Source organism: Diceros bicornis, chromosome 3 (assembly GCF_020826845.1).
Source record: "Diceros bicornis minor isolate mBicDic1 chromosome 3, mDicBic1.mat.cur, whole genome shotgun sequence".
Lineage (NCBI taxonomy): Eukaryota > Metazoa > Chordata > Mammalia > Perissodactyla > Rhinocerotidae > Diceros > Diceros bicornis.
Window position 1 is genome coordinate 86647705 of NC_080742.1, and position 27978 is coordinate 86675682.

At 40.6% G+C, this 27978-nt stretch overlaps 1 protein-coding gene across 2 annotated transcripts in view; it reads right to left on the reverse strand.

Moving 5' to 3' along the window:
• Positions 1-6215: 6215 nt before the first annotated feature.
• KIAA1549 (KIAA1549 ortholog) overlaps positions 6216-27978 on the reverse strand; it is a 146798-nt gene continuing 125035 nt past the window's right edge. For both annotated transcript variants that reach the window (XM_058531062.1, XM_058531070.1), the window contains 4 exons: positions 20348-20394; positions 13416-13573; positions 8862-9007; positions 6216-8122 (listed from right to left, as the gene is read on the reverse strand). In XM_058531062.1, the coding sequence (XP_058387045.1) occupies positions 7868-8122; positions 8862-9007; positions 13416-13573; positions 20348-20394 (606 nt within the window). In that variant the 3' untranslated portion in view covers positions 6216-7867. The remainder of the gene's footprint in view (positions 8123-8861; positions 9008-13415; positions 13574-20347; positions 20395-27978) is intronic.

A 27978-nucleotide genomic window follows, 5' to 3' on the forward strand; every position in this document is an offset into this window, starting at 1 on the left:
GTATCAAGTTTGTCTCACAGGAATCCAGAAAGCACAGTGAGGAAAATGTAAAGGAGCAATCTAAACACATACGGGTTCCTGGACTGCAGATCCAGGCAGGGATTGCTCTGGTCTCCCACCTACGGCTTTAGGAGGATATACTGGGAATGGCTACTTCCGGATTCTGCTAAAAATAGAACCTTCCTGCTGCTCTTCAAAAGCAGCCACAGTGCAGAACTTTCGCTGAGAAAGAAGACCAACAGTCCTGTGCACTGAAATGCAGCAACCCAACATTAACTTTTAAGCCACTCTTTTTTCTTTAACTCTCTGTACTAATGTTTCCTTTAGAAAAATCTCAGAATTTTAAAATGCTGAATGAAAGCAACCACTGATTTGAGGTATATCACAGAATCAAAATCTAAGTACTTACACTAACATGTATTTTCAAGTAATCGGTGTAACCACCCAGCACCCAGGCACTCTAAAACAACTTGACAATGAGTTTTCCAGATATGTTCTGTTTCTTGCTCCTGTAATGCTATCTTTTGGCACAAGAACAACAAATAATAATTCAACTACACAAATGGGGGTTACCTAGACTTGTGGCTGTAATCAAACACACATCACCCCCATTAATTCTCCAGAGGGTGTAAAAGGAAAGTAACAAGGAATGGGGGCCGGGGGGCCAGAGATCTTTAGAGGAAGACAGTGACTAAACAGTGCCCGGTCCAACAACAATAAGAACATTTCATTAATTTACTTATCTAATTCAGGCACTGGACCAAAGGATGGCTCTTCGTATTTGCTATTGTTTCTTGTTTTCTTTTTACCGTAAGCTGTGCTCGGTAGAAGCACAGCTTCTACCGTGGAAGAAGAGAAAGAGGGACAAGAAATGCCAATTACAGTTTAAATTCATATTTATGTCAACTCAGTGTTCAGGCCCTGGGCATAGGACCAGCCTGACCTTTCTTCTAAGCCCTAGCTGCTTCTAGGAACTCCTTGTTCTTCTATCATTTTGAACCTATTTACATTCAGAGCATAGAAAACCTCTTCTCTAAGGTGAATGAGCGGTACCAGTTAGTCTACACTGTGTTTTTGGTTTTCAATTTTAATCTAAAGCTGTATTTATTAAAACATAATACAAAGACATATTAATTATAACTGTCACAATAATTTCTTCAGCTATGTCTACAATATTGCAATATCTGACCATTGTGTGTATGTATGTTTTTAAATTCCTCTATTTTTCCTGCAAGGATTGATTTTTGGTTTTGTCAAATGTGCTTAAACTTTGGATATCCTGTTCTTCTGTTTACTAGTTTTTTTTAACCTCTTCAAGTAGTTGAAACATACTTTCTTTAAGATCTCTTTCATAGCGGTTTATTTTCTCTAATTTTTAGGTTCAAATTCTCCTTTTGGTTGATCCTGTGAACTCTCCTCCATGAAAGCCTATTTTCTGCAGAGATTTGCAATTGTTAACTGTGGTTGCAACTTCAGCAGGAGCTGTCTGCCCTGATAAGTACAGCAGGTCCTGGGTTGTGGATGCCCAGGGCAGGCTCATATTAGCCTCTGCAGGGGGCCTATGAGTTTTATCTGTACCAGATTAGACTGTTTTAAGTTTTTAAATAATTTTAGATTTAGAGAAAAGCTGCAAAAATAGAGTGTTTCTATATACCTTTTACATAGCTTCCCCTAATATTAAAGTCTTAATAACCACAGGAAAGTTAGCAAAACCAATAAATTACCCTTTGCACCACACTGTTAACTACACTATAGACTTCATTTGCATTTCACCAGTTATTCCTCTAACTTCCTTTTCTGTTGTTCCAGGATCCTATCCAGGTTTCCACATTTCGTTTTGTTGTTATGTTCCACTGCATTTTGTAGTTCCTTTTGCTTTTCTCAATTTCAAGGGGTTTTTATTTTCTTGGGCTTTGTAAACAACTACGGTTTACCCTATTACCTTTCGAGATTATACAGACTTTAACCTTCTCATTTATCTTTCTACATTGTAAAGTCCTAATCTTTTAATTCCAAAATGAATCTGCTCTTAGTGGAAGCATCCCTTTGATTAGTGGGCAACAGAAACACAAAACACAGTGAGAAGAAGGGAGTGGCAGCAGCCAGCGTGAGTGAAAACAAGTCTGCAAATTATACATGCTGAATAGACTACTTTCAACTTAATTCCTTGCAAAATGAAAGTACTAGGTGTTCTCATTAGGAACACAAAAATAAGAGAACAAAAAAAATCTCGTTCAACTCTCACATTTTACAAATGAGAAGATTATCATGTTGCAAAGGAAATAAACAGAAAATATCATTTGACACCAATTCATAGCATTTATTGACATTTCCATTTAAAATGCTAGGAAAGCTGTATAAATTGTAAACATGGAAATCAAACACTTGCATAAATTATTTCAAAAACTCTACAGCACATTAGAAAACAGTGCAGCTAATTGAAGGGTAGAAACATAACCGACAAATAGAAAGGAGGGTTCAATTACTCAATCATATACCCATACTGAAGTTTAAGTGTCCGTTTGAGACCAGCAAACCATGATTGTCAAGTTCAAGTTGCAGTACTGACGCCACAAGTGGCCTCACTTTACTCTGCATTTTTTCGTACATTAACACTCATAATCTAGGAATGAGAGTGCAGGAAGAGTCAGAAGAACATGGACCTCGACAAAGTAGGAGGAGACAGGTGGGCATCCCAGAGCGCCTCTGCTAAGCCACCTTTCCTGTAAGGATAACGCTAGCCCAATCTCCGTGCTCCCTTCACGATGCCCTGGGAGGGCCAAGTTGAGTTTTTACTCTCCTTTTCCGAAACGAGCCCTCTGGTGCTCAGAGCAACTGAGTTAATTGGGGGAGCCTCCATCCCTTGTGCTCCTCCTTTCCCCACATGTACAGGAGGAACAGTACAGGGTGTCTGGCTTGAACTTGGCCCTGTACTATTCCTAACTTGCACATTGAGAGAGTCAAATTATGAATGCTTGACATCTGGTGGGCATGAGACTATTTACGATGCTCCAAGTTGTCCAGAAAAGTTCCATGGAATCAGAGACTCAAATCACTTAAATTTTTCTGTCTCTTCTGCCTATTCACTCTTTCTTTAAATGTGAAGTGGCCCCAGAGCTGAAAAACCTGGAGGAGAAGGAAAAGCAAGGAGCCTGCATAATTACCTACCCTGTGGCAAACCACTCTGGACTAGAGTCCCTCTGATTAGGACACTGATTCCTGCTCTCACTTGCTCGCTGGTTCTTAACTTTGTTTCATGTTTTCAAAGGCATTTAATATTCTTTTCCTAAATTTCAATGCTGCCGCATGTTCTTAAGATAAATTCTCAAATGAACTGTTACACACACAGCATGGAATTAGGATGGTACCGTGAGGTTTCAGTTTTCAAGTCTTTTTAATACTAGAGAAAGGAGTCCTAGTTTAAACACTGAAAATCACCTCCAAGAATATCAAAAGAAATCTAAAATATACACACTCCTTATTCACTGGGTAATAGGCGTAAGCCTATTACATTTTATGAGTATGTTACAGCAGTTGCTCATAGAAACCCTTCTCACCTGTTACAAGAACATCCATTAATGTATTGGATTAAATGTAAAAATGAAGTTCAAGTTACCGTCCCATAAAATATGTTTTGTGTTCAAATGGTCTATGTGTAGGTGTAGAAGTGGACTTTCTCGCACTCCTGTCTGGGACAAACGTGGATAAGCAGGCTCTGGAGACTGGCTTTGGACTTGCTCTGGAGGTAGAAATGAAATGGCTAAAACTCAACTAGAGCTGAAGTTAGTGTGGTAGTTAAGACTAGAGCCCCCTTCCCCCTGCCCAGAACCTTAACCAGCTTTCCTTCCAACCAACAAATTCATTCATGTCTAAGAATCTAGCATGAAAAGGATAGAGAAATTTAATGATTAACCTGTGAATTACTGCAAACGCAAATCAGCACCCGAGTGATTGGTTTGGTCACTGGAGCACTAAGGTGTGCCAATGCAGTAAACACTGACCCTGTACACAGTTAAATGGGAGGCTCATAAAGCACAGAATTACTTGTTTCGGCCCAAAGCATTCAGGTGTACTTTCACCCGTGCTCTGCATCACAGGCCTCATGCCCTGAAAAATCTGGTTGGCAAAAACCCGCCTTAATCTGCTGCTCAAAAGCCACGTGCCACCAAAATCAAAACACACTCTGAAATTAAATAAAATTTGGAGAAAAATGTGTAGGTAGCTGTAAAGAAGTCAAATATATCTCTTTATAACCCACTATGCTCCACAAAAGATTTAATGTGCTGAATGGCTGACCACTGAGATCTGCTCTAAGCAATATGATAAGAATTCTACTGAGGAATTCTCATCACTATTTCCATACTTTACATTTGGTCCTTCGGCAGTTCTTGGTACTCTCCCCTTCCCTCCTCCAGGCTGGAGCTCCTCCTCTGTTGACTTTCTTCACAGACCTAGTCATTTTCTCGCTGTCATTACTGCAAATACATCCACATAGCACCACTTCCTCCTCATGTTTTATTAAAACACCCTCAACAGTGTGGTTAGGGATTTTGTCCTCATATTGCAGCACATCGAGATCAAGTTCATTTTCAATGACAGCTTCACTCACTCTCTACATCCTTCCCCAGGCCCCCTCTTGGCTCTTCCCATGCCATCTCACCACATGCCTGGGCAGCTCCCCTATCTTCATTCAAGTAGCTTCTGAAGTTGACTTCTCCCCAAGAGCCCACCATTTCCAAATGTGCAACTTCCACTTCTTCTTCTGAGTACCTAATGCACTTGTGTACTTTCAATGAATTTTACTGATGTTTAGACCATGTTATTTATCTGTGCCTTCAGTCTTTTATACCCGTCTGTGTTATCTGACTTAGATTGTAAGATCTCAGAAGGCAGTGCTCACGTTGACTTATTTGGTGCCAGAAATAGCAGAAAATCAGGAGTAGAAAGATTTTTAATAAATGCTGTTTGAAAGTTAATGGTGAAGGAAGTGAATTTAAAGCAAAACAGGAGAGAGGAAGAGGAGTCACAGGGGGCCTCTAGTTTTGCTCTGGTCACCTCCATATGAACTATTCACTGGTGGATCACAGCGTATCAGACGGTCCATCCCTGCACAGCCATACAGATGACATTTTCCATTGCACAGTGCTTTGTGCTCCCTCCTCAAGGGACGTGTGCACACATGATCATCATATGATTCTCACAATGAGAAATCCTGGGAGGTGGGCAGGGGATACCCGTTCTCGTTTGGCTGATGGGGAGAATGAGGCTCAGAGAAGGGACCTGACACAGCAAATGAGTGACAAAGTAGATTCTGAAAATGATCATTTCTCCAATCTTCTCATAAAATTTTGACTCAAATTTATAGTTCATGTTATTACCACTAGAACTTCTAAAATAGGAGAAAAGAATAGACATAAAATTTAACTTTTCATTTTAGAATGCTTCAGTAAACGGAACTCCAAAGCCACACAATGACCAATGACCTTTCTTGTAGGTAGATCACATTAACTGAGTGTCTGAAGATCCATCTGAGGGTGGCAGTACCCACGACAGCAGGTCTGTTCTGAGTTTGGTGACTGTTAAAACTGCCAGGGCAGGTGTTTAGAGACAACAAGTGCAAACTGAGTGTGCTTTACAACCAACACAAGAGTGCCAGTGATCAACGGGCCTGCTCAAACCACATCACTCACCACCAATTATTACATGTGATCTTCGGTCCTGACATTGGTTTAAAAGTGTATCAATTCTAAGAATAACAAAACAGGTAGAATCTTTTTACCTGTACCACTTAGGGGAAAGTCTGATATTAAACCAAGACTGAGAGGTAAGAATCAAGCCCAGAGGAGGGTCTTCTCTCCCACGCTCTTTGGAGCCTGTGAGGACTGCCTGAAAAGGAGTTTCATTCCTTTATTTAACATCCTGGAAAGACTCTTCTCCTGCACTCTTCCTCTTTCAGACGTGCACAGATAAAAAATGACTACATCTTGGGGGCCGGCCCCATGGTGTAGTGGTAAAGTGCGCATGCTCCACTGCTGGTGGCCTAGGTTCGGAACCCGGTGCACACCAACGCACCGCTTGTCAGACCATGCTGCGGCGGCATCCCACATAAAATGGAGGAAGACGGGCACAGATGTTAGCTCAGGGCCAGTCTTCCTCAGCAAAAAGAGAAGGATTGGCATGGATGTTAGCTCAGGGCTGATCTTTCTCACCAAAAAAAAAAAAAAAAAAAAAAATGACTACATCTGAACATCCCAGAACCAATTTTCCCTGTACTGTAAATCTGTATGACAGGCCTTACTAAGGAGGTGCTGACATGTGATTCTGGAACCCAATGATGACACTTTAGAAACCTATTTTAACTATTTTAGGATTCTTAAAATTTGACACAGATACACTAATTTTGATTAGTCAGAGCCCCAAATTCTGCCTGTTTATCTGTTGTTTAATTAAAAGTATTAGTTGATTTAATAAAAGAGGATTCATAGTGGAAATCTGTTACCTGTTTTTCTTCTGAATTTCACTCAGGTAATGGGAAACAAGCAGCCCTGGTTAGTATAATCTTTTGTCTAATTTGGGAAGTGGGGAAATGTTTACTTCAGAAGTAAATCTCAATTGAGATGATACCCTCTGTCAGGCCCAAAGTACACCAGATGGTTCTAACAGTCACTCAGCAGAGGCATGCACAATAAAATCAGAAATTAGGAGCAACTTTCTCCTTCCTTCACGTCTCCAAGCTCTTCTTTACATTTCCTGATTCTTGACAGACAGGCTGAACCATGCTCAGTCTCATTTCCAGGTCCTGAACACAGAGGATGTGATTACTAGGAATATATTCATGAATAACAATTTGGTGGTCTGAGGAATTTTTATAAATAAGTTTTGCTTATGTAAGACTTCTCATTCAAACAATTTGTGAGCAACTCATCAGCAAAGTGCAAGGACTAGTTAGGACCTCCTGAGAGCCTCATTCTACAGGACTGGCCTGAATGCTGACATGTGCAGAAATGAGATGCTATCGGTAGTTGCATGTGCCCAATTAATAAACAGCAAATACAATTAAGAATGTAAATCTAAATTGCGATATGCATTCTGAATAACCAAATAAATATTAAGCTTTCCTCCTCTAACTAGGAGGGTTTTTTTTTTCCCTTAGAACAAAATGAAACCTTCAACATATTTTTCCACCGATAAAGCCAAAGTTGCATTTCACAGACATAAAGGTGAAGGGGCTCTCGGAGCTGCAGCACCAGAAGTAGAGGGAAAACGCAGATGACGGCTTCAGTTTGGAATAATCAGGCTCTACAATCTATCATTTGGTTTCTCACGAGTAGCTTTTTTTATTCTCGAACAGTCTTAGTATTCTTGTTGTTAATATTACTATTAAAATAAGTTCCTATGGAGAGAAAGAGGGAAATCAAGCTGTTAATAAAATGTCTTCAAATCTCTTTTCTCAGAAAACAAAGCAGCAGGTTCATCATACAAACCAGTCTGAATCACATCTTTCCCCGGAAATGCTGGATTCCTTTAATCCCTATACCATCTACACATTTTCATCTTTTGCCTTTAAAAAGGAGACTAACTTGGTAATTTTGTTAGCTTAGGTTTGTGGTTTGTCTTTCGTGAAGTGCTGCTGGCTTTTGGCCCAAAGTACGTAAATTTTGACTGAACCTAAGTGGTCACAAAATTGCCAACTTATTAAAAGCATCATGAGCTGTCACGTGACTTATGGCATCTTCCAAAATTGCAACTTGCTCCCTTACATGGGCACCTAGCCCAGGAGATGCTCATCCTCTTACAAACGTTGACTTCCTTTTAGTCTTGCTTCCACGGGAAGCGAATACTTGGCAAATCTGCAGGGCGAAGCCGATCAGCTGTGGAAGCTCTGCACGGCGGTCTGTTTCTGGGACAGCCGGAGGAGCTCCTCGCGGATCGCTTTGATGAGAGAAGCTGAGGAGTGGCTGGGCTGGAGGTCTTCCGTGGAGCTGGTAGTGTGAGCCAGCCCGGCGCCTGGCAGCCCCCTGTGCGGGAGGTTCCCAGGAGGAGCTGAGGGCTCCCTGCCTGAAGTCCTTGGCACCTGGAACAGCGGTGAAGAAGAATACTCCTGATGTCCGAGCACGTGTGTCTGGAAAACATGGCAAACATTACTGCACTTCTCACGTAAGAACAGGAGGGAAAATCAAATTCAAACTGGCAGGGGGCATGCTCCCAGGACTTCCTCTGCCCGTCTTCCACCCAACAACTCAGCCCTCTGATAGGGCCCCCTAAGACCGGAATGGAAAGGAGTAACTGTGGAGAAATTGCTCCAGGGAGAGCGGTACTATAAAGAAACCCTTGAACTTAACAGGTGCCTAATAAATACTTGCTTAAAAACAGACAGAATGAATGAGCAATACTCTCCCATTCTGCACCACAGGAAATTTATTATCAAACAACTGCAAGCAAAAATACACTCAAGGGGAAAAAAGTGAGGGAGGTTAAAATTTTTATTTATGTAGGTTTTAAAAAGAGATCCCCAGGGGCCGGCCCGGTGGCGTAGTAGTTAACTGTGTGCGCTCCGCTTCGGCGGCCCAGGGTTCACAGGTTTGGATCTCGGGCACGGACCAACACACCGCTTGTCAAGCCATGCTGTGGCAGCGTCCCATATAAAGTAGAGAGAGATAGGCACGGATGTTAGCCCAGGGCCAATCTTCCTCAGCACAAATAGGAGGGTTGGCACTGGATGTTAGCTCAGGGCTAATCTTCCTGACAAAAATTAAATAAATTAAAAAATTAAAAAAAAAAAAGAGATCCCCAAAACAGAAGCAGCTATATTAAGTGATATGCCTGAATTCTCAGTGATGACCCAAACACAAGATACTCACGGCCTCTCTCCGCCCCGCTTCATCCTCCCCATATGAAGGCCAGCCTGGTCCCCCGTACTGGGCACCTCTGCTTGCTGGGATTTCCACTGGCTGAGCTCCAATTCTGCTCGCAATTCCCACCTGTGTCAGGTGCTGGATCTGGGAGCCTGGAGGAACACAGCGGAGTGGGCTAGTCAACACTGTAGGCAAGCGAGGCTGTCCAGTAAGACACTTTGGTTCTGATCACTGCACTCCCTTAGGGACAGGGATACGAGCATTGTTCAAACATGGCACCACTTCTATCTCCAGAGAATGGCATTTCCCCTACCACGAGCTTCTTGGGTCATGGGCTTTTACTTCCTTTTAATACAGTGGCTGATAGTGATGTTATTTTCCTAGCTAGACATCGAAGGACTGGGAATAAAGGGTATAATGGAGGGCCCTTCCATTAATTTCTGTAGAGGTTACAAATAAAGATGATCTTATTTATTCAGAAAAAGGAGTGAAAGGTTTTGGAGCCAAAAAGAAGCTGAAACTTGGCTCCTTCTTGCTTGTAGCTTTGAGACTCACAAAAAGCTGAAAATATAACATGCTTTCTTTCTTAACAGGTAGATTGTATACGTATTTGAATTCAGAATGTTAAAGTACATTTTCATTATACTCACACTGTTTCCATAACTTAGCTATATCACAATTAAAATATTAAAGCCATCCACCCAGCCTCCCCAGTGAGGTGTACTGATGACAGCAAAACCAGAAGGCTCTCTGAGCTCATCCTCCTGCACTTAGACATGCTGTAGCCTCATGCAGCTATGAAGGCCAGGCTTTAAACAACATATTTTTCTTCCCCATCAACTCTTTGCATAGGAAAGTATCCCTATTCTGCAGATTAAGGCAGGAAAAAAAAGGTCTTTAAGCACTGTGAAATAAGATACTTATTTCCAAATGCTCCTAGGATCATCAAATTCATCTCTGATGCTCAGACTGGTCCTACAATGGCTGAGAGATTTCACAGAGGTAAGGGAGGTGGCCCTCTCCATCTTCAAGTCTGCTCCTACTCTAGTTGTCTAATTAACAGTCTCTATTAATCAAATACATTTAAAAAATGTACTCTGCAGGAGCGCTCCTCAGTTACCGAAGATGCAGAACAGTATTAAAATTATTAGAACCATCAGTACTCGTTGCCCAACAGACACAGTTTGAGTAAATCTCCCAAAGAACAGAAATGCAGCACAGTGTTCTCCATCACTTACAATTATTCAGACAACCGCATAGAGAAAAAAGCATAGCTTTGTGTTAAAATCGCAGTGGTAGCTGAAATCACAATTCAGACAAGATTTTGTATCCTGCTTTGTTCACTTACTGACATAGCACAGGCCTCCCCCACGAGTCAAGTGGGGCATCACGCCTGGGCCTGCATTCCAGCTCAGCCATTGACAAGCCCCGTGACCTTGTGCACCCGGCTACCACTCCCGCCGAGCCTCGATGCCACACGTCTCAAATGTGGATAAGAAAACGACCTCATAGTGTTATTTCAAGGATTAAAGGAGATAAAGTAGGTCAAGTACCACATAGATAGGAGGCAATCGGGAAATCTTAAATTCTCTTTTCCTGGCTCTTTCTGAATTCTTCATTTTAAATAGCTGCACAATTTACTCACTGATGCTCTTACTACTGGGTATTTAGGGAGCTCACAATTGTTTGCTATAACGAATAATGTTCCAATAAACATCTTTGCACATGTAGTTTTTCTCCAATATTTTGGATTTCTTTGGGGAGAAGGAGCCTGGATTCCCAGAAGTGGAATGACCAAATCAAAGGCTCGTTAAGTCATATTGCCAAGCTGCTTGCTTTCCAAACGTCTAATGATGTACACCCCCACTGGAAATAAATAATAGTAATAATAATAATGGCAGCTAGCACTCCCTGAAAGTTTATGATATGCCAGGCACTATTCTGAGCACTTTACATCTGTTACCTTCTTTCATCATCACGACAACCCTAGGGGCTAAGTACCTATACTATCCCCATTGTACAGACGAAGAAAGTGGATGCTAATTTGACCACACCATATTATCATGAAAACAATCTCATGATTGAAATTGGTGCCCCTCACGGTTTTCATTTGCATTTCTTTATCATATGCATTCTGTATCATTTTCAAAACTGAGCATTTTTCATGTTTACTTTCATATGACACACACAAACGTTTCCTTTGTGAATTCTTTCTTCTTGTCCTTTGCCCATTTATCTTTTGAGGTTTGCTCATTTATCAATTTATATGAGTCATCCTCTATAATAAACATACATCTTGGTCATATCTGCTGTAAATCTTCCCTAGGTACTATTTTACTTTTGGTATATTTCAGACGTTTTTAAACATATCAAACACACATATTTGATAATTTTACACAGTCAGTAACTCTTCTAGTACATCTTCATTTTTTTCTATTACAAATTTTTACACAATTTAATCTTATTATTAGAAATCATTAGAAAATAACTTCCTCCTCAAATGTCTCATACATATAATTTCTATATTCTTCTAGATTAAAAATGAATATGCCTGAATTTTGTTTGGTATATGTGCTATGCAACAAGGTTCAACTAAGCAACAATTAACCAGAGAAACCAGACTCACTGTGAAGCCCGGCACCTGTGAAGGACGGGAGATCCTGTAGGATATCTGGACACGTTATCTGTTTTGCTGACTGACAGACAATGCAAAATACAAGAATAGCTTGAAGACCACAATGGATCATTATCCACCAATTATTACAAACTTGGAATTGGCCTAAACTAGTTCCTTGATGACATTATAAAGGTGTATATTCTCCCGAAAGTTAGAAAATAGCAAAATACTTAACGTGTAATGGCTCCTCTTAGTAAAGCTTCAGTCTCTTACTAAACCTTCAAAGAGGAGGGTGAAGAAATGAACGGGGAAAATAAGAGTGACTTTGAGCCCTTGCAATAAAACACAATAAGACACGTTATAATGAAAGTGGAGGATTTTTCAGAGTCTGCGGAGCTGTATAAGAAACAGAGCTCAGGATCTACAAAGATGCTTTAGGAATACTGCACAACATTCACAAATACAGCACTCACAGAATCAACTATTCATGAGAGGAAGTTCTATGACATGAAATAGTAATTTGTCACTTTGGGATTCAAGACTAGATCTCAGGTAAACTGGTGAGGCAATTGCTGCTGAGGGAAAGCAATTATAAGGCATGGCAGCATTTGAAAATTTGGGGATTTACAGCGATTCTCAGGACAAATCCCTCATAAACATCAAGCATCTACTGAATTTGATGAGGATTTGTTCTAGATTCAACTATTAACACAAAACTCCCAGGAGACTCTAAGACAAATATATTTTTCTTTTCTTCTCAACTCATTTTCTGAAAATCAATTTATTCCTAATCTAGATGTAATTACTGAGGACACTCAATTCAGAAAATATTATTTTTTTGCTTTACCAAAATTCTGAGAGCCACTCCTTTTCTCAAATCTTGACATGCATCTCAAAAACTAAGAGCAGTTAGATTGTTAAAATATAGGTGTTTATAGCTTTATGTGTAAAAAGCAAAATTGAATACATCAAAAGAAATATAATCCCTAAATTTTAATTGCAGTTTAAAAAAAACCTGTATATTTACATTGAATATACTAAATATTATACTTTTAGAAGTAAACAAAATCATGCATAATGTTTTTCTAACAACTAATTAAATATATCCTAGTACTTTTTTAAAACAAGATTTATTTTTTCTCTGGCTTCAAAATTTCCACAAATTGGATACTTAAACTATGTTCTTTTAAGAACATAAGCTAAGAGCTTCTTACGTGGAGATATTCTGATATAGATTTTTATCTGAATTCCAACAGGTAATTAAAAGAAAACCTATATATTAAAAGTAAAGTCATTTGCAAATATTTAAAAGTCTAAAAATGAATTAGAAAACCACTGTAGAACACGTGAGCTTTCACTGTTTACTTATCAAGGACAGAGCTGCACTGGTCACCTACGAATGACAGAGATTGCTCTTTTAATGAGAGCTTGAAAGAGGGGCAGAAATGAACTAAAATAGTTCTATGCGGCGACCGGTCTAGCAGTGGTTATACCCTCCCAGAAGTGACAAATAAAACTAAAATCTCCCTCCAGTCACTGTCCAGTAACTTTTAAACTTCCTTATTACAAGCTGGAAAAGTGCCTTCTTTAAAACAAAGACGTGTTTTAATGCCATACCAAGTGCTCAGAAATAGATCTTTCAGTTTACTGTAAGAATTTAGAAACATTTTCCCTGGAAGAGGTACACTGTGAATTCTGTGTAAAGGGACGGCTTCAGAGACACCGGTTCAGGAACAAATCCGAGGACATCCATCTTGGGGTCCCAGCCACTGTCTCCCTTCCCACCTTCCCTGCCCTACATCTCCACCAGGATCCGAGGGAATGCAGCTCCCACCAGTGGGAGAGGCGCTGACCAGGGGACGCTGATACCCTGGGGAGTCGAACATGAACTCTGCCAGAAGCAACCTCTAGTTCAGAAATGCAAACTAAATAACCACACATACCTGTGGTGCCGCCGACAGGCCGAGGCCGGGCCACGGACGGCATCTCCTCAGAGTAGATCCCTCGGGCAGCAAACGGGGCTTCAGCCGATGCCTGTGGCTGCTGGGGCTCGGGAGGCACCAGCTCCGAAGACTGCAGCAAACCGGGGCCAAAACCTGGTCTGAAGACAAAGCACACCCAAGCATCAGGACCACACTTCACCCGGCTCTGCTATTTTATGAGGTCCACCCTCAGCCCTACAGAAAAGGAAGACCTATTGTCTATTGCCTTATTATCCACCTCCTCTCCTGGAACTCGACCTCCCTAATGGCAGGGGCTTCTTCTATTTGCTCACAGTCATGTCTCCAGCACTAAGAACAGTGCCTGGAATATAGCTGATGCTTGACAAATCTCTGTCGGATGACTGAAGGAGAAATGCTTAGTTTACAGACCAAAAGAAGGCTCAGTTCATGTTCCAGGGCCCGTTCATCTCCAGGATCTGACTAAAGCGGTAGTCCTCAACCTTGGCTGCACATCAGCAGCAGCTGGGGAGCTTTTAAAAACCCTGATGCCCACGCTGCCCCCCAGACCAATTAAAACAGAATCCCTAGAGGTGAGACCCAGAGAGCAAGAGTTTTGTGGGGTTGTTTTTTTTTTTTTTTTTGTGAGGAAGATCAGCCCTGAGCTAACATCCATACTAATCCTCCTCTTTTTGCTGAGGAAGACCGGCTCTGAGCTAACATCTATTGCCAATCCTCCTCCCTTTTTTTTTCCCCAAAGCCCTAGTAGATAGTTGTATGTCATAGTTGCACATCCTTCTAGTTGCTGTATGTGGGACGCGGCCCCACCATGCCCAGAGAAGCGGTGCATCGGTGTGCGCCCGGGATCCGAACCCAGGCAGCCAGTAGCGGAGCGCGCGCACTTAACCGCTAAGGCACGGGGCCAGCCCCAGTGAGAGTTTTTGAAGCTCCACTGATGAGCCTGATGTTCATCATGGCAGTGGTTCTCCAACTTTTTGGTCTCTGAACCCCTTTATACTCGTAAAAATTGAGGACTCCCAAGAGCTTTTGTTTATGTGGATTATATCTATAGATATTTATCATACTCAAAATTAAAACTGAAAAAATTTTTAAACACTTATTTTTAAAATTCATTTAAAAATAACAATATTAAACATATTTACATGTTAACATTTTTCATGAAATTAATTATATTTTCCAAACCCGCCCCCCAAAAAAATTAGTTAGAAGAGTCTGACTTTTTTTTTCAAATTTCCTTAATAGAAGACATCTGGATTCTCATATACTTTGTATTTAATCAGTTACTATAAGTTATTTTAAAAGAAAATCTGGGGCCGGCCAGCTGGCGCAAGTGGTTACGTGCACGCGCTCCGCTGCGGTGGCCCGGGGTTCGCCGGTTCAGATCCCGGGTGCTCACTGACGCACCACTTGTCAAGCCATGATGTGGTGGCGTCCCATATAAAGTGGAGGAAGATGGGCATGGATGTTAGCCCAGGGCCAGTCTTCCTCAGCAAAAAGAGGGGGATTGGCAGACGTTAGCTCAGGGCCGATCTTCCTCACAAAAAAAAAAAAGAAAGAAAATCTGACTTCACATAAATATGTAATTGGAAAAGGGAGGAATATTTATTCAAATAATATTTCAGATAAATATTCTTCTTTGATACCACACCAAAACTCAACAAAATTTCCTTAGGGGTTACTGGCAATGTGGAATCTGAAACACTATCAATAAACTTTTCATATTCTGTTACGTTAAAACCCACTCATCTATCTTGCACTTTGAATGGACCAATGTGTGATTTTATGACATTGATCGCTTGGAAAATATTTCACTGAGTTATGCAGACCTTCTAGATATTGATATGTTTCATTTTACTGTATCAAAAAATCACATTCATTAATTTCGAGCTCATCAGAAAAGTCTTCAAGTACTAGGAAGCTGTCAAGTACACAGTGGCAGACAAAAAAGTTTCCAAAAATCCAATTTTCCCTTGAAAGCTCAATTTTACCATTGGTAACAAATACTGTCAGTTGTTTTTCTTGAAATGACAGGCTCGCTTCCTTCATTTTCCAGACAGTGTCTGACAAACAGCCAAGTCTGAATAACGGCGTCTGCCGGTTGTTTGTTCAAGCAAAAAACATGCCAGCGATTAGCTCAGTCCATTTCTCAACTCAAACAACCGAACAAGTGCTTCTCCTTTAAAATCACATATTCAGCAAAGTGTTTTACATGTATTTCCTCTTTTGTCACACAGACTATTAAAGACTCAAGGTTTAATAAAATTAATAATTTTCACTACTTCATCAAGGACATACTAATATAAACTGGTGTTTTTAAATAACTGCAATTGGGTAGCGAAGAATACAATGACTGCTCAAATAATTTGGTGCCACTGCCTTGATTCACCCTAACGCACCAGTAGTTTCACCCACGGTTGCTTTTGCTCCTCAGTGCAGACATCAACATAATGAAGAAGTCAAATAATGCCTTAATATTATTATGAAACTAGTTTTGACCTCATAGACCCCTAGAAAGGGTCTCAAGGATCCTCTATGGGTCTGAGAGTCCCACCTTGAAAACCACTCTTCCAAAGAAAATCAAGAATAAAAAAAGATGACAGTCTAATTACAGTTCTTTGCAAATGACAATCAACCAGTAATTAACAGATCAAACCAGTTTGATGAGAACGTAGACTGACTTGCCCTTATCCTACAGTGTTATTTCTGGAGTACATCTCATAAATTGAAACCAGGCTATCTATATTAGTCTCTTTAACTAACTGCTGCTATTTCAGATTGACCTCAGAGAGAGAGGTCTGACAGCTCCCACCTTACAGATCTAAGAGCCTAATGTAAGTCACACTCCTCCTTCAGGGTCTGTATATTGGAGCTCACCTACCCGAATCACAATGTCTGCACCCCCACCCACCAACTAGCTCTGGCCCTTTACTTAATTATTCCTACTTTACCAAGCCAATCAGCCCCCTCTTGTCTACATTTGCATCCCTTCTATCCTAAATTGTGTGCTCAGAGTTCCATGTGATCCAAATACTCTAGAATTCTTTAACTTGGATAACCATAAAATTGATCATCCAAACAGAACACTTTTTTTTTGTGTGTGAGGAAGATCAGCCCTGAGCTAACACCTGTGCTAATCCTCCTCTTTTTGCTGATGAAGAATGGCTCTGAGCTAACATCTACTGCCAATCCTCCTCCTTTTTTTTTTTCCCCCCAAAGCCCCAGTAGATAGTTGTATGTCATAGTTGCACATCCTTCTAGTTGCTGTATGTGGAACGCAGCCTCGGCATAGCCGGACAAGCGGTGCATCGGGGCGCGCCCGGAATCTGAACCTGGGCCGCCAGTAGCAGAGCGCGTGCGCACTTAACCGCTAAGCCCCGGGGCCGGCCCCAAAAAGAACACTTTTGAGAGTGAAAGTTATTAATAATTATGCTGGACAACAGGTATAAACTGAACCAAACTGAGCAAACCAGCTCACACGGTCCCCCGTCATTAACTTCTGCCTGGATCACCTGAGCCCCACCTGCTCTCTCAGCCTTTGTTGCTTTTGGACCATAAAGCAGTGCCTGGGTGGGGAGGAGCACTGGGGAAAAAATAAAACAAACCCCTCTGAAAATGAGGGCAAATAAAAGTGAGGGGAAAAAATGAGTAAGCAGATAACATTTCTACTTCTGTGTGATTTCTGGTCATTGAAAGGACAGTTGAGTATGATTTCTGAGATTAACTCTGTTTTCCTGAAATTCCTTCTTTGTAATAAATCATTTGTCTACTCATGTGTGAGTCTGTTTATGGACACTCTATTCTGTTCCTTTTTTCTATGTGTCTAGCTACTGTCTTAATTACTTGACAGTAATTTATAACATTTAGAATAGTCCTAACACCTTATTCTTCTTTCTCAAAGTGTCTTGGCTATTCTTTGCTCTTTGCATTTCCATATAAATTTTAGAAACAGCTTGTCAGTTTCCATGTATTTAAAAAAAAACAACAACAAACTACTGGGATTTTGAATGGGACTGCAGTGAATCTGTAAATAACTTGGGGGAAACTGACATTTTAAAAATATTGAGTTGTCCAATCCATGAACATCTTTCTTTAGAGGGCTTGACTATCTTTGGTTAGATTTATTCTGAGATATTCTATATTTTTGAATGCTATTTTATGTAGAACTTTTAAAAGTTGTTCTTTTCCATCTGTTGCTCATAAACAGAAATAAAACAGATTTTTGTATAGTGATCTTGTAACCAGCTACCTTGTAATTTAGCTATCTTGCTAAATTCTCTTAATTCTAACAATTTATGTTAATGTTTTAAGATTTTCTACTAAAATATTATATCATCTGCAAATAATAACAGTATTAATTTCTTTCTTTGAATTCCTTAATCTTTTGGTTTCTTTTTCTTGCCTTATTACCCTGGCTAGGACCCCCCAGGGCAATGTTGAATAGAAGTCATGCAAGGAGGCATCTTCATTGTGCTCTTGTTCTCAGAGGAAAAGCTTTTAACATTTCACCACTAATATTTGCTGAGATACCTTTTATCAGATTAGAGAAGTTCCCTTCTATTCTTTGTTTGCTAAGATGTTTTACCATGAATGGATGTTGAATTTTATCAAGTGCATATTTATTGAAATGAGAAGATTTTCTTCCTTTATTCTCCTCAAAGTGGTGAATTAGACTGATTGATTTTTTTAAATGTTAAATCACCCCTGCATTGATGGAATAAATACATTTGGTTGTGATGAGATATCCTTTTGTCTACACTGCTGGATACGTTTGCTAATATTTAGTTTCGAATTTTTGCACCTACGTTCATGAGTGAAACTCCTCTTAACGTTTCCTTTCTTGCAATGTCCTTGTCTTGCCCTTGGTATCAAGGTTACACTGGTCTCATAAAATGAGGTGAGGAGTGTTCTCTCTCTATCCGTTCTTTAGAAGAGTTTGTATGACACTGGCACCTTTTCTTCCTTCAGTGTTTTTGGTAGAATTCACTGTTGATGCCACCTGGGCCCAGAGTTTTCTTTGTGGGAAGAATTTTAACGATTTCAATTTCTTTAATAGTTATATGACTATTCATGTTTTCTCTTTCTAGGAATTTTTCCATTTCAAATTTATTAATAAAAATGTGTTCATAGGGCCGGCCCTGTGGCTTAGCGGTTAAGTGCACACGCTCCACTACTGGCAGCGCTGGTTCAGATCCCGGGCGCGCACCAACGCACCGCTTCCCTGGCCATGCTGAGGCCGCATCCCCCATACAGCAACTAGAAGGATGTGCAACTATGACATACAACTATCTACTGGGGCTTTGGGGAAAAAAAAAACAAGGAGGAGGATTGGCAATAGATGTTAGCTCAGAGCCAGTCTTCGTCAGCAAAAAGAGGAAGATTAGCACGGATGTTAGCTCAGGGCTGATCTTCCTCACAAAAAAAAAAAAAAAGTGTTCATAAAATCTTCTTAATACCTGTAGAGTTGTTTTTTTGGTTTTTGGTTTTTTTGGTGAGAAAGATTGTCCCTGAGCTAACATTGATGCCAATCTTCCTCTATTTTGCATGTGGGACGCCACCACAGCATGGCTTGATGAGTGGATCCCCACCCAGGATCCCAACCTGCAAACTCCGGGGCTGCTGAAGTGGAGCACGAAAACCTAACCACTATGCCACAGGCCTAGCCCCCCTCTTTTTTTTTTTCCTAAGGAAGATTTGCCCTGAGCTAACATCTGTTGCGAATCTTCCTCTATTTTGTATGTGAACTGCCACCACAGGATGGCCTCTGATAGATGAATGGTGTAGGTCTGCACCCAGGAACTGAACCCAGGCTGCCAAAGCAGAGTGCACCGAACTTCACCACTAGGCCACCTGGGCTGGCCCAATGCAAAGTTTTTTTAAAATCTGTCTTTTTAAAATCTGTCAAAATCTTTTTAATTTCTGTAAAATCTCTATTAATATGTCCTTTTTCATTCCTTTTCTTCATAACATTACACAGATTACTTCATCAGGTTCTCCTGGCATTCATCAATTTTATTAGCTTTTTTCAGAGAATTAACTTTTAGCTTTGTTGACCTTCTCTATTATGGTATTTGTTCTCTATTTCATTCATTTCTATTCTTATTTTTATTATTTCCATCCTTCCACTTCCTTTACATTTAATTGGATCTTTTTTTAAATTGAGATGGATGCTTAGATCATTGATTTTCAGCCATTTTTCTTTTCAAATATATTTTGAATTAAGGCATCAAAGTCTCCCCTAAGTCTCCCCTAAATACGGCTTTAGATGTAGCCCACAACTTTTCATATGTTGCATTTTCAAGACTCCATGAGGCCAGCCCAGTGGCGTAGTGGTTAAGTTCGCATGCTCCGCTTCAGCGGCCTGGGGTTCAGATTCAGATGCTAGGCACAGACCTACACACCACTCATCAAGCCAAGCTGTGGCGACATCCTACATACAAAGCAGAGGAAGACCGGCAACAGATGTTAGCTCAGGGCCAATCTTCTTCATGAAAAAAAAAAAAAAAGACTCCTTAGCACCATGAGTCTGTCAAAAGTTTTGCTCAGCTTCTCAGCCAACTCTAGAATCAGCAGGTGCTCCTGGAAGAAAGTAGCCAAAAGGCAGGACTCACCTCCAAGATCACCCGGATCTTGGCTCCATACCACTTCACCACCCTGTTAACTATTTGGGTTTTTTTTTTTAATTTTAAAATCTTATCTAATTTTCCAGTGGTCCTCAGCAAATTATCTAGTCCGTCATTACTGGAAACAGAACTTTAATTCTAACTTTTTTTTTTCCTCTTCTAGTTAGAGCAAGAGAACACACAACTCAGAGTTTTGCATCTGCTCACATTAGCTAAAAGAAAAACGAGTTTATAAAAGTGAAAAAAACAGCCTATGTGAGAAAGTCCTAATGCATTTTCTCCTGAAAACCTTACCTCGGCAATGGGCCTGATGGGGGAGTCATTCCATAGTCTTCATATCTCTGAAAGAAATTCAAAAGATGAAGATTAACATTCAATACTTATTAGAAAGTGACAACAGCAAACTTATAAATTTAGGTTTATAGGATCAACCTTCAAGAAAATTATTCCCTCATAAAAAGTTAGCATGCTATCGGGGCATTCTGCCATCAAGTAACGCCAGAAGTTTCAGTTTGGGGAACTGGGCTACGAAGCTTTAAAAAACACAAATAATTTCTAGACCTTTCTTTCTTCTGTAAAAGTATGAATAATAGATAGGCTTTCTGTGCCTGCTCTTCCCTACAGCTCATGCTCTACAAAACTGTATCTTCTGCTAGTAAGGGAGGGCTTAGTGGCCACATTTGGCACAAATGACTCTATGAACATGGACCACAATGGTCACCAGATCCAGTGGGTGCCCAGTAGCAATTCAAACACACTCAAGAAACTAAAGCACGTAAACGCTGTACCATGTTGTAGAATGCTGTAAAAAGAGAAAGAATGTAAAGACAACCAGAAATTAGAGAGACTCTTCAAGACGAAATGAACACGTTCAGTTTCTGACAGTTTTCTGGTTCCAAGGAGGCCCAGCTATACCCCCTGCCCTTAAATTCCATAAGGTGCCCCATATCCTTCAATCAACTCATTTACTTGAGCTCATCTGAGCTAACCAAGTGCTCTTTGATAAAACCATATGGCATCAGATTTAAAGAAACATGTATCTGTGTTGCATTCCTCATGAAATCAGCATATCCTAACCCTAACATACATGGGACTCCTATTTCAACATTTCTTTCAACCACTGTGAATCATTATTTTGGAATCAGATATTTTAGCAGGACAGTACCTCTGGACAGAGTCCATCCAACTCTAGTCAGTTTGAACCAACTGGTGTCCAAGATCAGGAGCTCACAGTTAAGTCACTGTGGGAGAAGAGGGAGAATTCCCCTCTGCCCTTTCCCTTAAGGTTCTTATGGCTGGCCAAATCATTAACAAGACAGGTTAGCAGGAGAAAATAATACCAAGTTTAATAACATGTATACATGGGAGAAACCAGGGACACTGCATTTCTCAACACAATAGCAGAAATTCTCATCTTAAATACCATGTTCAGCCAAAGGAGGATGTTGGGGGTGGGGCGAGTCAGTTACAGGAGATTACCACTAAAGCACAGTAAACAAGAGTAAGGTTATTATGCAGATTTAAGGCCTCACCTTCCACATTGATAAGTCTCTAGAAATGAGGTCATCCCCCCTCTTCCCAATACAGAGAGGGAGATACCTTTACAAATGGAGATTTCCCTTATAAATGTAAATGTTTGTCTGGCAACTCCTTGCAGGGCCATCCAGAGAATGTGGCCAGGGAGACAGAATTTCTGATAAGATGGGCTTGTTGGTGCCTTTCCTATTTAACATCTATTTTACATTATATTACAGCCATCAGATAGAAGATCTGTTCCAGGAAGGAGTTACTATGTCAAATTTTTTAGGCAGTTAGTGGGGGAGGTCAAATGTCTGCCAGAGAGTTCAAAGGGATTATCAGATCTGAAACCGTGCTCAAATTACCTTACCTTCTGACCCTCTGTGATTTCATCCCCTTGGCAGAGGGAGAGAGATTAGAACCTTGCAGAGTTCCCCCACGAGGTAAAAAAAGCCAAAGGGGATTACGGAAGAAGGGAAAAACAGAAGGGAAAGGAGCTTCAATTCTTCTTCCAAATAATTAAAGAGAAACTCGAGACTGGGGAAAGATTATTCACGGTGGCTATTGTGCTTTCAGCACAGTTTGGATTTTTTAAACCTATTTATATGCAAAAGAAAAGAAAAAAAGACCAAGGCTTAGCAGTTTACCTATCAGGATTTCAGGAGGTCTCATAAGAGATAAACTAAAGGAAAAACAGTGAAAAATAGCTATCTGCTCTTTATCTGTTTTATTATTGTAGTGCTAGGCATTTCAACTCTATTGTAGTCAGAAAAAGAGTGTTATTTTTTCTAGAGGCTACATGTCCCGATGAAAAGGTTTTTAAAAAAAGTCGGAGACAGAATGGCAGGCATTTACTTCAAATGGGTCACACCTGTATAAAAGTTTGAGGGACAAAATAGAATTTTAAGGTTTCAATCAGCTATGTCAATAAAAATCCCATTTTAATACATCCCTTCTTTCTATTCAGTATAAAATAGGCCAAGAGAGCAAGAAAGGCAAGTCAAATGGTTCGTGGAGTCTGGGATGGGCCTGCTTGTAAATGTTTCAGCTCAGGCATCCACATCTGCTACTTAGAGAACTATAAAGGGAGGTAAACTCTACTCAAAAAGGAAAAATACCACCTATCAAGTGGCCTGACTTACAGTGTGTTAGTTAACCAGTGCTTAACTAACACCCTGATGCTGGCAAAGAAGAGCAAAAATGCCATTAGATGGTAAATGAAGGTTTACGGGGTAACTGAAAGCACCTTGAAATCCACGTTCCAATAGGTTCTACTGTAGCCAGAAGAAGCAAATAAAGGGTGATCAAGTTTCTCCTGGCAACAAATAGTACCTTTATGACCAATTTATAAACATGCTGAAATTATATTAGATATGCACAGATACAACCAACGATTCCAGCTTTCCACTAGATTAAATTGCTATCATTCTCATCAAAATACATAAGGGTAACAGCAAAAGTCCACAACGAGAACACCACTCAAGAACAGTGTTTATAACAATCTTACTATGAATTTGAGTTCTTGGTTAAGATAGTAGATTAAGGCATTATCACAGAATCGTTCATTTCTGACACCTATGAACAATGAATGAGCAAATAAAAATAATGACAAAAATCTGTCAAAAATTACTGCTACAACTCATCAACAAAAACCATACAAGTAAATAAAAGGAGCAGAATCATGCCACAAACTGAGAAGAGTGGTGAACAAGGGAAAAAAGAAAAGATTCTGGCAGCATGATGTGGCTCCTAATCCCACACCTAGAATATGCAGAATTACCTTCCCATTTAGAGAGAAGTTGATTGAAGGGTTAATAGGCCTCCTGGAGAGGGGGGCGGGGGGGGGGGGGGTGCGGGAATCAAGGAAAAGCCAAGTCATGCCCCATCTTTCAAGTCATCAGGTTGAGTGTGAAGGGGAGCACACCTCTTGGGAGTACAGTTTGCTCTGGCTGCAGGGGGCAGGGGCAGGTAGGAGCATGAAAAATGCAACAAGACTGCTAAAGAGACAGCAGAATGAGTCCCAAGGAGGACTGGACCCGGCCCACCAGGCCCTACCGTCCCCTTCCTCCATGACACCAGGTTACAGAAAGATGGACTGAAAGCAATCCTCAAGAGTGAAACAGGTCCCAGATAAGATACGAAGACCACAAAGGTGAACTTACCCCATTCTAGCAAATCAAAGTGAAGTTAGGAAAGAGCTGCCCATCTTAATCAGGAAGAGGACAAAATGAAAAAAGCATGGCAACTCTGCAAACATTCTACAGCCAATAAACAAGCAAACAAATACAAGTTTCAAAAAAAGAACATATGTAAAAGACAAAGAACCTGGTCTGGAAGAAAATAAAACAATCAGAGTCTCTACAACTATGTTGAACTATAAAAGAACTTAATAAGAATAGCAATTCTTTTTTTCTTTCTTTCTTTTTTTTTTTTTGCTGAGGAAGATTCGCCTTGAGCTAACATCTGCGCCAATCTTCCTCTATTTTATATGTGGGTCAAAGCCACAGCATGGCCACCGACGAGTGGTGTAGTTCTGTGCCCGGAAACTGAACCCAGGCTGCTGAAGTGGAGCACACTGAACTTAACCACCAGTCCACTGGGGCTGGCCCCAGCAATTCTTTTTTTAAGTTCAATGATGAGACGATAAAACAACAGAATGAACTGATACAGGAGATCACAGACTGTGGAAATCATTTGAGGACCAAAACAATGCCATTAAGACTCTAAGAAATCAACCAGCAGGGAAAGGAATAGACATGGCTTAAAATCAAATTAACATCACAGAGAAAAGGCCCACGATAATCATTATGAAGGCAGAGAGGCAGAGAAACAAGAACAAAGTAGCCAAAGCAATTAGAGTTAAAGTGATAGGTAAACAAAACAGACAAAAATGAGCCAACATAAAGATAACTGCTATCTTTGACTCCAATAAACGGCATAGAGTAAGAAAATCACTTCATAAATAAAGTTCCTCTGAAGTGAATGAAAGAGCTGAATCTGTAGATAAAATGAACACTGGTTATTCAGGTGTTCACTGGTTAATGTGAAAACTTATTAACTGCGAAGAACTATTTACGCTTCCTAGCAAACAGCATATGTACATCCCCCGTAAGACATGGCTACAGATTTCTCCACAGAACAATCCAAGGGGCACTGGGAGCAGAGAGAAGCAATGTGTAGAGGCCAGCAGTGAATAAATTCAGGTCAGAAAGTGAGATGAGAATCTTCCCTTTGGAAAACTCAAGACTAAGTTAAGAGGCTCCTGGTAGGTCTTCCTCTTCATTCCAAGTCCTCCTGTCATCCACAGGATGCATCTACCATGTTAGCCTCCCAGCTCCTCAGCCTGCTCAACATCAATAAACAGTATTTTACCTGACATCCTATACTCAACACCAGAGGCAAGGAGACAATTAGCAAGTTCCCACAATAATCTTGGTGAGAGATGATGGTGGCTCCCACTAGAGTAATGCAGTGGAGGGATTTGAGAGGAAGAATCTACAAAGCCCCAGCATGTTTAATTGACTCCCAACCCATACTTTCCCTTTCAGCATATGGTCCATCATCATTTCAACTGCATCCTCTAACTGCACATCTTTTGCCAGTTGTCCTTCCATCACATTTGCCTGATAAAGCCCTAGTCCTGGATCAATCCAACTGCCTGTTTTCTCCTTGTCTACACCTGGGTATCTGGATGCTGGTAAACAAAACTATAGAACTTTAATTTGTGCCACTATAATTTCACGATAGTCAATCTCAACAGGGGCCTCAATGCTGCTAAGCAATTATTCCTATGTCCCTAGTCTGTTTTCTCTCACTCTCCACAATAAGTATGTCAAATCTCTACTCTCCCTGAAACCTCTTGCCTTGCCACACTTCTTCCCTTATGCTCAATACATGACTCTGCTTTCTTTACTGTGAGAATAGAAGCCATGATGAAATGGGTGGTCCCTCAACTTCCTGCAACCCAACTACAAACCTAATTGCATCTGCACCCAACTCTTCCTTCCTCCCTCCTATTAAAATGGAAGAAATATATCCCCTTGTTTCTAAAGACAATTCCTCCCATCAGTGCTCTGAATCCCCTCTCCTGTATCATCAAACTCTCCTTCTACACTGCCTCAGAGCCGTCAGCAATTCAGCACGCCGAAGCTTTGCCGATTCTTCCTCTTCAATCCATTCACTGCATTACACTAGTTGGGGCCACCAACATCTCTCACCAAGATTACTGCAAAAGCTCCGGATTATCTCCCTATCTCTGGTCTTGCACACTGACAAACGATTCTCCAATCTGAAATGAGAGCGATCTGTCAAGAAGGCACACCTAACCTGCTCAAAACCCTTCAGTGTCCAGCCATTACTCTCAGGATGAGGCATAGGCTCTATATCTATCAGCTTCTTGCTCTCTCTCTCTCCTGCCTCATGCCTCACCACTTGTACTTCTCAATCTGTATTAGTCAGACAGAACTAATTTCATTGCTAAGAACACACCACACACATTTTTGGGGGGAAAATCTTAGCTTTACTGAGTTATAATGGACATATAATAAACTGTCATATTTAAAGTATACAATTTGATAAGTTTTTTTTTTTACCTTTTTTTTTTGTGTGTGAGGAAGATCAGCCCTGAGCTAACATCCATGCTAACCCTCCTCTTTTTTTTTTTTTTGCTGAGGAAGACCGGCTCTGAGCTAACATCTATTGCCAAGCCTCCTCCTTTTTTTCCCCAAGCCCCAGTGGATAGTCATATGTCATAGTTGCACATCCTTCTAGTTGCTGTATGTGGGACGCAGCCTCAGCATGGCCGGAGAAGCAGTGCATTGGTGCGCACCCGGGATCCGAACCCGGGGTGCCAGTAGTGGAGCTACTGGCAGTTAAGTGCACACTTAACTGCTAAGCCACGGGGCCGGCCCTGATAAGTTTTGACATACATCTAAACTCACAAACCATGCCCACAATCAAGATAATGAACATATCCATCACCCCCAAAGTTTCCTTGCACCCCTTTATAACCTCTCCATCACATACCCCTTCCCAAACCCACCCTATTACTAGGCATTTTCTAGAACTGTAGGTAAATGGAATCATATAGTATGCACTTTTTATTTTTTTGGTCTGGCTTCTTTCCCTCAGCATAACTATTTTAAGACCCAATTGTGTTGTTGTGTGTATAAATAATTCATTCCTTTTTATGACTGAGTAGTATTCCATTGTATGGATGCACTACAATTTGTTTGTATATCTACCTGATGATGAGCGTTTGGGTTGTTTCCAGTTTGGGTCCATTACAAATAAAGCTGCTATGAGGTACAAGTCTTTGTACAGATATACGCCTTCATGTCTCCTGGGTAAACACTTAGGAATAGAACGGCTGGGTCATATGGTAGGTGAATGTTTCATTTTTTAAGAGACTGCCAAGAGACAGTTTTTCAGAGTAGTTGTGCTATTTTACATACCCACCAGGAATTTGTGAGAGTTTCAGTTGTTCACATCCTTATCAACATTTGGTGTGGTCAGTGTTTTGAATTTTAAACATTCTAATAGGTGTGTAGTGGTAACTCATGATTTATTGCATTTCACTGATGACTAATGATGTTGAGCATCTTTATCTGATGATTCCTTATATTCATCTGCTCATTATCCACATATCTTCTTTGGTGACGTGTGTGTTCAAATCCTTTCCCATTTTTTATCAGGTTGTTTATATAATATGAATCTTTTTAAATTTATTGAGATTAGCTTTGTGGCCAAGAATTTTTGGTCTATCTTGATAAACATTCCAAGTACTCTAGAAAGAATGTATACTCTTTCTGTTCTTGTGGGGTAGAGTACTCTATAAATGTCCATTAGTTCAAGCTGATGTATTAGTTCAAGACTTGTTCGAGTCTTCTTTCTGTATACTCGTTCTATCAATTATTGAAAGAAGTGTGTTGAAATCATTGACTACAACTGTGGATTTGTTTATTTCTGCATATAGTTCTACCAGATTTTGCTTCATGTATGTTCAGCTCTATTACTAGGCACACATTTAGGATTTTACATCTTCTTGATGAACTGAAAAGTTTATTATGAAATGATCTTCTTTATCCTTGGTAATATTCTTTACTGCGAGATCTATTTTGGCTCATATTGATATAGCCACTCCAGCTTTGGGGATTAGTGTTAGCACAGTATATCTTTCTCCATACTTTTAATCTATTTGTGGGGCCGGCCCTGCAGCTTAGCGGTTAAGTGCGCGTGCTCCGCTGCTGATGGCCCGGGTTCGTATCCCCGGCGCGCACCGACGCACCGCTTGTCCAGCCATGCGGAGGCCGCATCCCACATACAGCAACTAGAAGGATGTGCAGCTGTGACATTCAACTATCTACTGGGGCTTTGGGGGAAAAAAATAAAATAAATAAAAATTAAAA